Below are 17,160 nucleotides of genomic sequence, written 5' to 3'. Positions count from 1 at the left end.
CACAAGCTTGGATTAGGGAAGTGAGTGACGGTGGAAATGGAGAAAGGTGTAAACCCACCCTCACTGCTCTCCCTTCTCAATTATTTAATTCATTTTAAAGCCAAATTATGCTATCTGCCTAGAAAACAGAAAGGATCTATCCTTTGAGGGATTTTTTCTTATTTTTGAGAGAGGGAGAGAGCAAGTGTGCATGTGAGTGGGGGAAGGAGAGAGAGAGAGAGAGAGAGAGAGAGAGAGAGAGGATCTGAAGAGGAGTCTGTGCTGACAAGAGAGCCTGATGTCGGGCCCAAACTCAGGAACTGTGAGATCATGGCCTGAGCTTAAGTCAGAGACTTAACTGACTGAGCCATCCAGGTGCCCCAAAGGGATTTTTATTATTCTCTGAGTGATAGCTTCCAGCTGGAAATCTACAGAAGTGTAATTTATTGCCTCACCTGCTACTATCCCACTTATAAGTTTGTGATTTCAAAAGTTCAGTGATAATTGTATAGTAATACTTACTGATATTGTCTTGATAATTATAACATGACAGTACTTTATGGTGACCCGTTGCATCCTTTGTGTCTGGAGTTCCCAGGGTGTACCTACAACTCAGTGTGAACATTAAGCCTTCTCTTACTGAAATGTTTTTTTCCCCTGTCCTTGGATTTTGCCTCCATGTCCTCCTCCTCCTCCCAATATTATAATAGCTCTCTCTCTCTTTTTTTTTTTTTTCTAAGAATGTCATGTGATGATGATGTCTTATATTGGTTTATTAATGATATCTTTGTTTTAAATTCTTATGCAATGCTTAATTACTAGATATTATCTCCTGATAAAAAAGCTTTATGTTATAGAGTTACTTGAGCAGGGTTGTTGTCTTCCAAATTCCCTCATTTTTCTCTTGTTCTGGTTTTCATTGAGTTTAATTGATTGACTGTCTCTTTAATGTAAAACACTGTGGAAAATAAGTGAATTTATCAGTAATTTATAATAACCCTTTACAATAACCTCATTAATTATTTATAAAATTGGTTTATGTACCAAATGAGCTTTGGTGAGAATAATGTGTTTTATACATTAGTTATGAAATAAACAGATTTCACATCTTTGAATTTCAGTACATTTCCCCATTTATTTGGGAAGGATAATTTTTTTTTAATTTTAGAGAGCATGCAAGTGGGGAGAGGGGGAGAGGGAGAAGGAGAGGGAGGGAAGGAGGGAGGGAGGGAGAGAGAGAGTGAGGGAGAAAATCCTAAGCAGGACTCAATACCAGGACCCTAGGATCATGACTTGAGCCGAAATCAGGAGTTGGAAGCTCAACAGACTGAGCCACCCAGGCACCCTGAGGAGAATAAATTTTGATGACACTTTGCAAGGATGCTTAACAGAGTGTGTTGAAAGTCATTAAGGAAGAATTGTCTACAGCTAGGAACATACTTAATTTAAAAAAACAAAAATTTTTTCCCCTTGATGGTATTGTGTCAGTCACTTGAGAAACTTGAAAATACAACAACATTTAGTGAACAAGTGGCATGTTTTCTGTTTATCTTTAACCCAACCTGTAAGCCTCTAGCCAGTTCAAAAGCTGTTTGCTGTCAGTCTATAAAGAGATTGTGGTTCCCTTCTTTAGGGCTAAGTCTCCTGTGGGTAGGGGAACTAAGGACTCATTAACAACTAAAGAATTGTAAATAGAGGGCCAGGTTAACAGTGCGTCAGGGTCCTGGAATAAAAGCTCTTAATATTCTGTAGATATTACAGAACCTGTCTCTTTTAAGGAACCAATATACCTATCTGCCTAAAGGTATTTCTAACTTGCCAGAAGAACCTCTTTTTGTGCCCTGCCTTCCTGGATCCTAGCATCCTGACTTGATGACTTCTTAAGTCAACCAGCTTCTGAAACCTGTCTCCTTCCTGACCTGACACTTCTGTGCCAGCCCTGTGCCCAATTTGATATTCCTATCATCTATACCTTCTGCTCACCCTTGACATGATAGCCTGACTCCATGGCTGTTTCTCAAGCGAAGACTATGACTGACCGCTGATACACTTGTTACAGAAAATAACTTCAGGATATGAGATTGGACCTGTTAATTTGAGAGTAGTGTTATATCTTAAATCTTTCTCAGAAGATCTTTAGAATGCTTACAAACTGGGACTTAAGACATTTTTGACTAGGGCTCTCTGAAGACTAAAGTTAAGATTTTAAAAGTGAAATAGGTAATTATTATCAGCTCTTTTCCCTAAACTGGTTTGGCCAGTAGTACATATTCAAGTATTTGTTGAATGTATGATAGTCCCCAAATTTCATATTTAATTCTTTTTGGTGTCACCAACAAAAGCCATTCAGGTACCTTTATATCTGAGTTAATACTGTGTAAAGCAGTTTTGAATTACTTGCTTTTTATGTACAAGCTATTAATATTTTATAGCAGCCATAAAGATGATTGAAAACTAATGGTGCTACTATAGAAAAACAATATTTTATATTTACTGTTAAACACCAATTCTACTTATACCAAATAGCATATTTAAAACTTACATGATGATTGGCAGTCCAACACAAAACACATTCACTTGTTGATATTAGAATACTGGAGTGCCTGGCTGCCTCACTCTGTAGCACATGCGACTCTTGATCTTAGGATCATGAGTTCGAGCCCCATGATGGGTATAGAGATTACTTAAAAATAAAATCTTAGGGTATCTGGGTGGCTCAGTCGGTTGAGCGTCCGACTTCGGCTCAGGTCATGATCTCACAGTTCGTGGGTTCGAGCCCCGCATCAGGCTCTGTGCTGACCGCTTGCTCAGAGCCTGAAGCCTGCTTCAGATTCTATGTCTCCTACTCTCTCTGCCCCTCCCCCGTTCACGCTTTGTCTCACTCTGTTTTTCAGAAATAAATGTAAAAAAAATAATAATAATTAAAAAAAAATAAAATCTTAAAAAAATAAAAAACTAAATTGATAAACAAGGTTGAAATTGGTATATTGTAGTGCCTGAAAAAATTATTTTATATATAATATACTGTATAAATGAAATTAAATTTGTGTGGCATTGAGCATTAACTTCCTCTTGCTATTCTGATTTTAAAAATATTTAAATATAATGTTTAAAAATTAATACGAAGCATAATGATGACATTAATATTGCTTATTTTTATGTGTAGCTTGTGTGATCTATTTCAGTTGTAGCTTCTATATCATCAGAAGTTTTAAAAAGTTCCTAAAACATAGTAGGATGCATGTTTGTTTCAGAATTCATGGAGATGGTATGTAGTGTTTATTTCAGAGCAACTAATGATTTTCAGTATGGGATTTTAGCCCTTTTCAGACTAATAATCTTATGTAATTTCACCCACATGCAAAAAACATATGATGTAAATAGTTACAACACCATGCAACATGCGCGAATTATTAATTTACAGTGAACATTTACGTCACACCAGCGAACTCATGTGAGCATTTCTAACCTATGGGATTTTTGTTTTGCAGGAGGAAATAGAAGTAGAAATTATTTTCACAACTTGAATATGTAATTCCCCATTAATATCAATTCTTTTGCCAATTGTTACCACAAAATTGGCTAAAATTAATACTCTTCTGTCCTAATAGATCAAGGCAATTTACATTTAGTTTTCTTTGTCTTTTTTGTTTGTTTGTTTGTTTTGTTTTATTCCCTCCACTCCCCAATTATTTCATGGCATTTCAGTGCTTCAGAGAATTTAGATGAGCTCTCTTCCTCCAGTAGCTGGTTACTTAACCAGAAGCACAGTAAGAAAAGGAGAAAAGACAGGACAAGATTGAAATCTCCATCCTTGACTATCATGAGTACAGCAGCTCGAACAAGGCCACTTCAGAGTTTCCACAAACGAAAACTCTACCGATTGAGCCCTACTTTTTATTGGACTCCACAGGTAAGGCTGCCTATGGGGAAACATGAACAAAGATTTTATCATCAGTATATTTCACATACAAGAGGGTATGGATTGTACCTGGTTATTTAGAATAATTACATCTAGAAAGCTTTAAATATATAGTTTATAAATCACATAGGTATTGATAATATCTAAGTGGAATTAGTAATTTTTTAACATAGCAGTGTATTCTGAAACTTCTCACATCTCCATTTTTTTAAATGCATTGTTATGTTTAAACCAATTTGAAGGAATATTACATATCATGGTTATTTAAAAATTTTACTGGTAAGGGTAATAAAGAAAACACAAGTGTACTACATATTTGTCCTTTGCTTACTAAAGAAAAAAGTAAAGAAAATCTGTATAGCTGTCAGTTATTTTGTAGGAAATGGCATTGCTCTCCTTTTTAGGTTTGGTATTTGTTAATTCTTGTGAGCACGCCTTTTTCTTTTTCTGGAATATAAGCAATGCAAGGTTATGTATCCGTGCTTGTACTTTTTATAATTAAAATGTACTTCATTAAAGCCATTCATTTTAAAAATCATATTTTTCACTTGTTCACAAAATGTTAAGTATGCATCTTTCAGTGCATATCTGAACAAACTGTGGTAAAGGGAAGATGAGTTACCTCTAGTTTTTGTTATATGACCTGCTTTTTTTCTATTACATTTTTAAATACTATGTCGAAGGAAAGAAATGATACTATCATTTAATATTGTTTCTGATTATTACTATATTAACTATTAAATATATTTAACTATTTTAAATATATTTGTATAAAAATCAAGATGCTTGTTTCATTAGAAACCAATTTTAAATTTGGTTTTATAGGCTCCAATTTTAAATAGAAATGTGCGTTCTGACAAATTAGTTTTTATTAATAGGTTGATTTTTACCATTTAAGTAGTTTAGATTTTATTACTATTTCCCAACTTGAAAATATTTTTTTAAAACTAGGGTTTGTTTCAGAATTTTAAGAAATTCTATGTAATCAACCAAATAGGAAAATATTTTTATTTAAAGTTTTTATATACAAAATCATATTTTATTTTTATTTTTAAAGATGCTGTAAACAATAAGTAGTATTTTTGAAATTGATTTTGTAATTTCAGAATTATAAGTAGAATTGTCTAAAATATTGAGCATATGGCTATGCCAAAATATTCTGACTGGAAGGAATTTGCTTGAGTAATTTTGGAGATTTGCTAGATGTTGCTGGAATACTTCATATACCCTGACATTGTAAACATGGGCCTTTGTACAGCAAACAAATGAAGAAACAAGTGTCACATTATTGTTACTGGTAGACCATATACTTTATCATATTCCATTCACAATGCCAAGTATTTTCAATACATTATTATTTATTATTATCTCAAAATATAACCATGCAGTATTGTTAATCCCCTCTTTAGATACAAAAGTTGAAGTGCAGAGAGATTAAGTAATTTACCCAAGTCACACACCTAGTAAGCAATAAGTCTGATTCCAAAGCCCATGTTCTTACCCAGTGTATCAATAATGCCAAAAATAGACCAAATCTTTTGTGCTTTTGAAATCAGTAAAGACACTATATTTGGGGATTGAGGGAAGGGGCTTATCTGGTTAGAAGTATTCAGAAATGCATCATAACATATGGGTTTTGAAAGATAAACAGAATTTTGAAAAGTCATAGGAGAGGTAGAGAAAGAATTTTAATAGAAACAGAGATGAGAAAATGATGGAAAATAGAAAATGCCCCCACCCCTAATTTATCCTCCAAATTGCCAGGAAAATAGTTATTTGCCTTTCTAAACTTAATAAATGTCCTTTCTCTCCGGAAGGCTTCCTTGACATCCCTATAGTGGGATATTAATAAAACAAATACCTTATGTTATGAAAATAGTCCATTTTTAATAATCATTTTTTTTCTGTCTTCTCATTACAAGTTCTTAGAGAATAGAGACTATATATTTCTGACCCTACAGAGCTTTGAATAGTAACTGTCTCTATAGCATATGCTCAATATATAATTGCTTAATTTTTTTGAGAGAGAGCAAGTGCGTGCACGAGAGAAAAAGGGCACACGAGCAAGAGCAGGGGAGGGGCAGAGGGAGTAGGAGCGAGAGAATCCCAGACAGTCTCTGTGCTGTCAGCACAGAACCCAACACAGGGCTTGATCTCACGACCATGAGATCATGACCTGAGCCAAAATTAAGAGTCAGACGTTTAACCTGCAGAGCCACCCAGGTGCCCCTAAATAATTGTTTAATGTGTGAAAGAATTAATGTGATGGATATAAGAGGTTATTTAAAAGGTAGTGAAGAATGAGAATGAGTGTGTGTATGTGCTTGTGTCCTCAATTTGCTTTGTGAAGGGGTCTTAGTATGTAATGTCCAATAGAATTTTCTTGTAATGATGGAAATGTTCTGTGAATACTTGTTCTGTCCAATATGGTAGAAACTAAATACGTTTAGCACATGAAATGTGGCTAGTGCAACTGAGGGACTGAACTTTTAATTTTATCTATTTTGATTTAAATAGCCACATATGGATACTGGCTACCAAATTGGATATGACTGGTCTAGACTTGTACTTACCCTGACAGCAGTGAGTACATATGGCCCTCATTCTTGTTTTCTAATACTATTCCCTACTGAGAGGAAAAAGGGATCTTTGGAGAAATGGTCAATCTCCAGACACGGGGAACAGAAGGTGTAAGGTGAGCCTGGAACATCTCAAAGTTACCAGAAGGCAAGGAAATATTACAAAAAAAAAAAAAAAAAAATGATGGGCATGTCAAAAGAACCCAGAAGCTAGTTTGAAGAGGCTGTGCTGCTGGCCAAATTTAGGGCTATTTGAGCATCAAAATGACTAAAGACAGTAGTGAACCATTGAAGAAATAGGAAACCATGAGTCCATACTACTGTTAGATCGATAGATAAAAAGGAGAAAGGAAGGACTTTTCTGTATAGTAGGTTGCTGATTAATAAATGTGGAGTGAGCCCAAGTAGAGAATTATTGCAGTAATCATAGTAAAGACTGATTGGGCAAGAGTCATCAATAGGTGGTCAAAACTAACATAGCCTACGAAAAGGATACAGTATCACTATGGAGTATTTTGGCCAGGGATGCATGGCCTGAATATAATTATAAGGAAATATTAGGCAAAGCCAAAATCAACATGTTGTTAAGAAATTGTGAAAACTGACCTGTATTCTTTTTTTTTTTTAAACAGTTTTTTTTAAGTTTATTTTTTTATTTTGAGAGAGAAAGAGAACACAAGCAGGGAGGGGAAGAGAGAGAGGGAGAGAGAGAATCCCAAGCAGGCTCCATACTGTCAGTGTGCCTCCCGATGCAGAGCTTGAACTCATGAACCATGAGATCGCAACCTGAGCCAAGGTCAAGAGCCAGACGCTTAGCTGATTGAGCCACCCAGGTGCCCCAGCTAGCCTGTATTCTTTTTAAAAAGTCAATGTTGTGAAAGGCAAGAAAGACTAAGGGAATATTTTAGATTAAAAGAGAGTTTAAAAAGATATATGACAGTTAAAGAAATATTTGATCCAGTTTAGAATTATCTTGGGAGGGGGGAGAGAAGGGGGATTCTTGGGTATTAAGGAAACTGTACTGTTGTACTATGGTAGATTATATAAAAATATTGTATCACTGTATCAATATTAAATGTGGTAACTGTTTTGCCATTACGTAAGAAAATATCCTTATTTTAAGAAATGCACATTGAAATATTAAGGGATAAAGTGGCTAAGGCATCCATTTTATGTAATAAATTAACTCCTGCGCATGTAGAATGGTACTAGCCATGTAGCATCCTTGGCAGAGTTGAGAAAATAATTATTTAAATTACTTTTTATAGCACTTAACTCTCTAGCAGAGTACTGGCTGTAAAAAGCTTATATAAAGACAATGGAGAAGTAGGAGTCCTCTGCTACTACGTAGCATATAGTAATTGGCTGATCCTCACTTTCATTGCAACAACTACATGTATAAATTGCAGAGAAAAAAAATCATACTAGTAAAGACATTAGGAAGACTTCTGGTTTCAGCTCCAGCACATAAGGACCCTGGAAGTCATCACTGCTACCCTTACAGTAAGAGAAAGGTGAACAAACTGAAAATCACTGCTTTTCCATGGTCCCATCAAAGAATTAAGGCTATGGGACAAATTGCCACCCTGAAATATGGAGAGAAAAGCAACTTCAGAGAGCTATAGCCAAGATGTGCTCTCCTAGAGCAGAAGCCACAGTAACCATTAACTAAACTGTTAGGAACACTTACATGGTAACTTTGATGAATTATTTGAGGCTGAGTGTGGATTACCTTGAGATTAAAAAACTCCTAGGTACTCCTGTCTTAAAAGTCCCCCCCCCCCCAACACTTTCATGGGCTTTACTTCTACGACCCCACAAGGTTCTCATAATGAAGAGCTAAGAAGAATCCTTAGTGGCTTAAGTATGGAAAGGGAAGAGATAACTTTTATGAAATGATTTCAGAGCATTGTCTGTAACACAGCTTTTTCTTCCAGTGGAAAGACTTCAGTAAAGTCTTACTTTGCCTGGGAGAAAAGCATTTTCCCACTGCTGCCCCCCTATAGAGGCAATGAGTGTAGAAAATAAGAAACACTTGTTTAAGTAGACCCACTAAAAGACGATTTAATTGTAAGAGTATAGTACATTATGCTACTGTAGTAGGTGAGCTTCCTTTTGTTCTTTTTTCTTTAAAAAAAATTTCTTTTAATGTTTTATTTATATTTGAGACTGAGAGGGACAGAGCATGAGCAGGGGAGGGGCAGAGAGAGAGGGAGACACAGAATCCAAAGCAGGCGCCAGGCTCTGAGCTGTCATCACAGAGTCCAACGCAGGGTTGGAACCCACAAACCGTGAGATCATGACCTGAGCCAAAGTTGGGTGCTTAACCGACTGAGTGACCCAAGCACCACCCCCCCTTTTTTTAAAGTAGGCTCCATGCCCAACATGGGCATGAACTCATGACCCTGATCAAGAGTCACAGGCTCTACTGACTGAGCCAGCCAGGCACCCCTTGTATGCTTCCTTTTCCTCACACTTTACCACCATACCAACAAGTTTCTGGTACTATAACAGTAGGGTACAGCTGCAAAGCATAGACTTTCTCTGAGGAGGAGTGCTTAAGAAGTCAAAAATTAACCGGGAGACAAAGACACTAGAGGAATTTTGAGGCCTCTGGCACCTACAACTATATTAGCCATTAAACACCGCCCACTCTTAGCCAGATTAACGTAATGCTTCACAGTAAAATTCTCTTTACATCAGAGCACCTGGCTGGCTCAGATGGAGGAGCATGCAGCTGTTGATCTCCAGGTTGTGAGTTCAAGCCCTATGTTGGGTATAGATTACTGAAAAAAAAAAAACAAAAAACCCACACATTCTGTTTACCTCCAGTCCTATTACCTGATACATCATATCCAGCTTTCAACAAAAATTACAAGGCATGCTAGGAAAAACACACTCTGACAAGACAAGGAAACCATCAGAACCAGGCTCACAGGGGTGCCAGGATGGCTCAGTTAGTTAAGCATTCGACTTGGGCTCAGGTCATGATCTCACAGTTTGTGAGTTCAAGCCCTGCATCAGGCTGTGTGCTGACAGCTTGGAGCCTGGAGCCTGCTTCACATTCTGTGTGTTCCTCTCTCTCTCCCCCACTCATGCTTCTCTCTCTCTCTCTCTCAAAAGTAAACATCAAAAAATTTTTTTTAATATTAAAAAAAAAAGAACCAGGCTCAAATATGACAAAGATATTGAAATTCTCTTAAATAAGTGTGATTAATACGTTAAAGTCTTTAATAGATTTAAGTGGAAAACAGGTAAGAATATATGGGTAATGTAAGCAGAGAGATGTAAACTTTTAAGAATCAAAAGTAAATGCTAGAAATCAAAAACACTGTAACCTAAATGAAGCATTCATTTCATGGCCTCATCTATAGACTGGACATGGCTGAGGAAAGAATCAGCAAGCTTGGGTAAGTCAAACTGAAGCTTTGCAAACTGAAATGCAAAGAGTAAAATGAATGAAAAAACAGAATAGCACATTCAAGAACCTTGGGGTAATTTCAGAAGGTCTATCAGATATGTAGTTGGAACAAGGAAGAGAAAAAGAATGGAGCAAAAAAATATTTGGAGTAATAATACATGAGAATTTTATAAAGTTAATGACCAGCACCAAACCATATATCCAGAAAACTCAAGCAGGAGAACATCAAGCAGGATAAATACCTAAAAAACAACAGAAGTAACAAAAAATAAAACACTTAGGTATAACATATTCAAACTGCAGAAGACCAAAGACAGAAAATCTTGAAGAAAGGCAGAGGAAAAACAAAAATAAAAACAAAAACTCTTACCTATAGAAGAACAAGTATAAGAATTGCAGCTGACTTCTCATCAGAAACCATGTAAGCAGAGAGTAGAATGAAATATTCAAAGTGTTGAAAGAAAAAAAAAAAAACAACTAGTGGGCATAATTGTGTCTCCCCACAAAAAAAGCTGTCCATGCCCTAACTCTTGGTATCTATGAATGTTATGGATTGATTTGTGTCCATCAGAATTTATATGTTGAAGTGCTAACCCCTAGTATTTCAGAATTTGAACCTATTTGGAAAAAGGGTTGTTGTAGATATAATTAGTTAAGATGAGGTTATTGGGATGAGCCCTAATCCCATATGACTGATGTCTTTATAAAAAGGAAAATTCAGGAGCCTGGAGCCCATTTCGGATTCTGTGTCTCCCTCTCTCTGATCCTCCCCCATTCATGCTCTGTCTCTCTCTGTCTCAAAAATAAATAAACATTAAAAAAAAAAATTTTGTTTTTAAATAAAAAAAAATAAAATAAAAAATTAAAAAAAGGAAAATTCAGGGACACCAGGGTGGCTGAGTCGGTTAAGCGTCCAACTTCCGCCCAGGTCATGATCTCATGGTTTGTAGTTTGAGCCCCGCGTCAGGCTCTCTACTGACAGCTAGGAGACTAGAGCCTGCTTTGGATCTGTGTCTCCCTCTCTCTCTGCCCTTCCCCCACTTTTCACTCTGTCTCTCTCAAAAATAAATAAACAATAAAAAATTTTTTTTTAAAAAGGAAAATTCAGAAATGGATGCATGTACACAGGGTGATCGTCATGTGAAGATGAAGACTGAGATCAGAGTTATTCTTCAATTAACCAAGGAACACCAAAGATTGGAAGCAAAAAAGGAAGCTAGGGGAGAGGCATGGAAAGATTCTTCCTTCTTTCCAAAAGAAACCGATTTTATTGACAGCTTGATCTGACTTCTAGCCACCAGAAATAGGAATCAGTAAGTCTGTTGTTTCAACCACTTGGTTGTGGTACCTTGTTACTGCAGACTTAGCAAACTAATACAGTAACTTATTTGGAAACAGGGTCATTATAAATGTAATTAAGTTAAAGATCTTGAGATAACATAATTTGGGATTTAGGATAGGCCTATGACTAGTGTTTTCATAAAATAAGGAGAGGTTTGAGGCATAGAGAAAGCTATGTAAAGACGGAAGCGGAGATTGGAATTATATTACCACAACCCAAGGAACACCAGGAGCCACCGGAAGCTGAAAGAGGCAAGGAACAATTCTCCCACAGAGCCTTCAAAGGAAACTCAGCCCTGCCAATACCTGTTTTGGACATTTGGCCTCCAAAACTGTGAGAAAATAAACTTTTGTGGTTTTGAGTCACCCAATTTGTGGCCATTTATTATGACATCCCTACAAAACTAATACAGAGTTTGGTACCAGGGAGTAGGATGCCGCACTAACAAGTACATAAAATTGTTGAAGCGATTTTGGAATTATGTAATGAGTAGAGGCTGGAAGAATTTTGAGGTGAGCCTAGAGTCTGATGAGAGTTCAGAAATAAGTGAAGAGGATGGAAGACAAAGATGCTGTCATCGTAGAGAGGACATACATTTTCATGAGCAGAATGGTACTACAAATAAGCATTAAAGGTACTTCTGATAAGATTTTAGAAAGATTAGAAACTAGAAGAAAGATGATCTTTGTTATAAAGTGGTGGAAAACTTGGCTGAAAATACTCTTGAATGGAAAATAGAACCTATAAGCATTGAACCCTTAGGTATTTAGCTTACAAAATTATCAAAGTATGGAATTTACAGTGTAGTTTCTTCTTGCTATTTATAGTAAAATATTAGAAGAAATGGATAAATTGAGGAAGCAAATGTTAACCAAAAAGGAAGCAGAAATTGATAATTTGGAAAGTTTTCATTCTGTTGCCAAAACCAAACAAAAACCATGCACTCTGTCTTGGAGAGAATTCAGGGGCTGTGGCTGGACAGACTTTTCCTGAAGAGATTAGGCATAGGACCTACTCACAGATCCAATCAACCATCTTAGCAGAAGTCAAAGAATAAAGATGAGGCTATCCATAAAAGACCTGGAGGGCACCCTCTTGTCTAATGACATGGATCATCTTGACATAACGAGGTTTTTGAGAATTTTATGTTAACAAAAACAGTATCAGCTTAGACTAAAAAGGGCACAGACTGGATGAAAGAAAGTTATTGGATCCCGAAAATTTTATAGGCAGGAAATAGGCAAGAGACCTACCTACTCAGCTACAAATATGTACTACCCTAAAAAAAAAAGAAAAAGAAAAAAAAAATGGTGAATCATAGACCTGAAGGTGAGAGGAAAACATTAAAGCTAGAAGAAAACATAGGAAAATACCTTCCTGTCTTTCTTAATCAGGACACAAACAACAATAAAAGAAAAAATTTAGACTCTGTTAAAATTATTAACTTATTTATATAAAAGGTAGCATTAGGAAAGTCAAAGTATACACTGAAGAAAAAGATTTTGTATCTTGAATATATATATATATATATATATATATATATATATATATATATATATATACACACACACACACACACACATATATATATGCATTTTAAACTAATAAAACAAGAAAAAGACCAACAGTCCAATTAAAAATAGGCATAAACAGTTGTACACTTTTTGAAAATGTTTGTTTATTTTGAGAAAGAGCAAGAGCATATGAGCAGTAGAGGGGCAGAAAGAGAGAGAGAGACTCCCAAGCAGGCTCTGCCCTTGTGGGGCTCGAACCCACAAACTGCGAGATCATGACCTGAGCTGAAACCAAGAGTCCAGTGCTCAACCAGTTGAGCCACCCAGGTGTCCCAGAGTTGTACACTTTAAAATGGTCAAAATCATAAATTTTATGTGTATTTTACCACAAGAACTTCTTTTAAGTAAAAAAGAAAGGCGTAAGTTATGAACAGATCTTTCATAAAAGAGGATATCCAAATGGCCAATACACATATGAAAATGTTTTTAAAATCATTACTCATCAAGGAAATGCAATTAAAATTACAACAAGATACCACTACATACACCTACCCTTCTAATAGCAAATCCACTTTTAGGAACTTTCCTCAGAGAAATGAATACTTATGTACACAAAAGTACTTGTGTTAAGAATGATCATAACAGCTTTACTCATTAAAGCCCCAAACAGAAAGCAGTCTCAGTGTCCCATCAGCAGGAGAATTGTGGTGTATATACATATAGCAATAAAAAAGATGGACTACTGATACAAAAATATGTATCTCCCAGACATTATGTTGAGTGAAAGGAAAGAGTACATAGTCTCTGATAAATACAGACAAAACTTAACTGGTGGTAATATAAATTAGAATTGTGGTGACTTTTATATGGAGGATGGGAGTTGATCAACAAAGGATGTAACCAAGGTTTCTGGGTGGTTGGAACTGCTTCATATCTTGATCGAAGTGGTGATGTGGTTACCAGGTATATACATATGTAAAATGTTATGTTAGGTATGTTCTTCATCATAGAAGTGGGCATGGGTTCCCTGCTACACCTTCAGAGTTACCCCATCCTTTTTTATTTTTATGATCTACTGTTACATAATGAACTATTCTAAAATGTAGTGATTTAAAACAGTTATTTTTCATAATTCTGTGAATTGCCTGAATGGTTCTTTCAGTCTTGTCTAAGGTCTCTCATACAGTTGTAATAAGATGGTGATGATTCGGAATCATTTGGAGGCTTGAATGGACTGGTGATCTGGGCTTCTTTTTCTTTTTTATGTAGTCTCAGGCCTTTCCATGTGGACTTTCACATGGTTTCTTTAGCAGAGTAGTTTTACATGGTGGCTCAGCCTCTCCAAAATGCAAATATGAAAGCTGCCAGTTCTTCTTAAGACTTAGGCCTAGAACTAGGATAGAGCTTTTTTGTTCAATTTCTTAGGTAAAGCAAATCAGTGTGAGATTTAATATGGGAGGGACTATTCAAGGGCTAGAATACCAGGAGGGAGACAAGGTTCATTGGAAGCCATCAGTGGAGGCTAACTACTATAGTTCATTTCTGGTTCCTATTTATTGACCTCTCATATGTAAAAATCACGTAATCTTTTTCCTGAAGATCCCTGTGTCTCATCTTGTTACCTCATTAAGCTCAGGCTTAAAAGTCCTGAATTTTGTCATATTAAATGATGGTCAGGTACCTGAATTGAGACTTTTTTTTTTTAGTTTTTCTATTTTATTTTCCTAGGTAAACTCTACTCCTAATGTGGGGCTCAAACTCATGACCTGGAGATCAAGAGTCACATGCTCTATCGACTGAGCCCACCAGGCATCCCTGAAATGAGACTTTTTAGGTGTAGGTCCATCATGTGTGGTTCTTTGGGTATAGCTCAAGTATGGCTCCTCTGGATTAAAAGACTATTAACTTGTGAACTAATATTATTACTTGCTTTACACATACCCAACATACAATAGTAAGACAGGTGATAATCAGAATAGACACTCTGCTCAGATGGGGAATGGGAGGAATAGAGCAGTTCTGAAATACAGAATTAGGCACATGTTACAGGTTTGTTGATGTGGGTCTGTTTCTCTGGAAGTGGTTCTTTGTGGCTGCTATGTCTGCCCTCTGGGCTCTTGACTACATTCTCTGTCATTTTTTCTTTTCCATACAAAAGATCCCCTTTTGGGGGCTCCTGGGTGGCTCAGTTGGTTAAGCATCCAACTTTGGCTCAGGTCATGATCTTATGGTTCATGAGTTTGAGCCCTGCGTCAGGTCTGTGCTGACAGCTCAGAGCCTGGAGCCTGCTTCAGATTCTGTGTCTCCCTCTCTCTGCCCCTCCCCCACTTGCACACTGCCTCTGTCTCTGAAAAATAAACAAATATTACAATTTTTAAACCCTTTTTTGCATGTGTGTTTTCTCAGCATGTCACTGACTGAAAAAAGCTGAAGGCCCAAAGTCCTTTTAATTTTGAACTATTTCTTAATCCGAGTTCAAGTCCTTGAAACTTTGTAGACTCCTTATGTATCGCATGAAAATAAACTCTGCTGAACAAAAGTCATATCTATAAATCTTTTCAAGAAAGGTCCTTCTCATTTTGGACTTTGTGTGGTGCAGGGGGACAATACCCTTAGGATCCTTAGAAGCACTTTCGGCTAGCTGAGAAGATCATTGAGAAACACCTTTAAGATTCTTAGAAACCTTTGGGGCACCTGACTGGCTCAGTCCATAGAGCATGAGACTCTTGATCTTGGAGCTATAAATTCAAGCCCCGTGTTGGGTATAGAGATTACTTAAAAATCTTGCAAGAAAAAAAAAATCTTAGAAACCTTCTTATCTAGGTGCCAGGATTTATCGGCATGCCTCAAACCTTTGTAAGGTCTTAACAAAGAGTCTTGCAGTCTCACCTGTGAGATCTTGATACTGAGGCCAGTTTTACTGGCAAAGTTTCCTGGGTTTGGTCTTTGAATTGGTATCATTTCTTTGTTGCGTGTGAACCTTTTGCTCTCTGGAGTGGCCAGAAACCAGCAACAATCTTACTGTTTGAACCAGCAAGTCTTGGTTCTGTATCTCCTCTAAACTGTTTGAAAACTTAACAGCCCCTTTTTGAGCTCGCCCTATTACATCCATAATTTATCATAGGCAACTAAATGAAACCAATTGGTACTTCGAAAATTCTGCCTAGAAACCTCCTTAGCCAGATCTATGAGTTCATTATGTACCCTCTTTATCCTCCACATTTCTACCGGCAACGGTTACACTACTTTTTCTGCCAGAACAATAAAGATGAAAGAAATAAAGGTGTAAGAATTGAAATGATTATTTAGAATCCTTGTTTTCAGAGGTTATGATTCCTTTGCTGGGCAAAATTAATAAAAAGCATAAATTAGTATATATTTTTTTGTGATTTTGCCATTTTTTCAATACCCGTCTCTAATGAGAATGTCAAATAATCATAGCTAATATTTATTAAGGAATTATGTGCAAGGCATTGTTTTAACTTATAAATGCTTTACATTTATTTCTTATTTAATGTACCCCATTTTATATTGGGAAACTGAAGCGCACCTAGAATGCAAAAATACACATATTTAGCACTATTTAAATAAATGGAAGTAAGGAGCACCTGGGTGGCTCAGTTGGTTAAGCATCTGATTCTTGGTTTTGGCTCAGGTCATGATCTCATCGGGCTCTGTGTTGGCAGCACGGAGCCTGCTTGGGATTCTCTCTCTCCCTGTCTCTTTGCCCCTTCCCTGCTTATGCTCTCTTGCTTTCTCTCTCAAAATAAAAAAATAAACATTTAAAAAAATAAGAGGAGGGGCACCTCAGTGGCTCAGTTGGTTAAGCGTCCGACTTCGGCTCAGGTCATAATCTCAAGGTTCATGGGTTCAAGCACCACATCTGGCTCTATGCTGACAGCTCAGAGCCTGGAACCTGCTTCAGATTCTGTGTCTGCCTCCCTCCCTCCCTCCCTCTGTCTCTCTCTCTTGTTTTGACCTCTCTCTCTCTGCCCCTCCCCCACTCATGCTCACTCTCTTTCTCTCTCTCACTCTCAAAAATAAATAAACATTAAAACAAGTTTTTTTTTTTTTTTTTCAACGTTTATTTATTTTTGGGACAGAGAGAGACAGAGCATGAACGGGGGAGGGGCAGAGAGAGAGGGAGACACAGAATCGGAAACAGGCTCCAGGCTCTGAGCCATCCGCCCAGAGCCCGACGCGGGGCTCGAACTCCCGGACCGCAAGATCGTGACCTGGCTGAAGTCGGACGCTTAACCGACTGCGCCACCCAGGCGCCCCTTAAAACAAGTTTTTAATTAAAATAAATGGGAATACAATTTTGTAATTTTCTTTTAAATGTTAAGACTGAATCTTAACACTATTTCTTTTACGAACTTCAGTAAAACTCCTTCCTTATGAAA

The 17,160-nt window shown here is 36.9% G+C and overlaps 1 protein-coding gene across 10 annotated transcripts in view; it reads left to right on the top strand.

Annotated features, from left to right (window-relative positions):
• The window catches only part of KANSL1L (KAT8 regulatory NSL complex subunit 1 like), a 141,763-nt gene that overhangs the window by 68,469 nt on the left and 56,134 nt on the right, over positions 1-17,160 (top strand). For 5 of the 10 annotated variants that reach the window (XM_045481076.1, XM_045481081.1, XM_045481080.1 and 2 more), the window contains one exon: positions 3,688-3,892. In XM_045481076.1, coding sequence (XP_045337032.1) covers positions 3,688-3,892 — 205 coding nt within the window. The remainder of the gene's footprint in view (positions 1-3,687; positions 3,893-17,160) is intronic. The other 5 variants (XM_045481083.1, XM_045481079.1, XM_045481084.1 and 2 more) reach the window with 2 other exon arrangements.

The sequence above is a fragment of the Leopardus geoffroyi genome, chromosome C1, assembly GCF_018350155.1.
Source record: "Leopardus geoffroyi isolate Oge1 chromosome C1, O.geoffroyi_Oge1_pat1.0, whole genome shotgun sequence".
NCBI classification, from domain to species: Eukaryota; Metazoa; Chordata; class Mammalia; order Carnivora; family Felidae; genus Leopardus; species Leopardus geoffroyi.
Note: the sequence above shows the minus strand (reverse complement) of the source record. Positions and strands in the feature narration are given on the sequence as shown.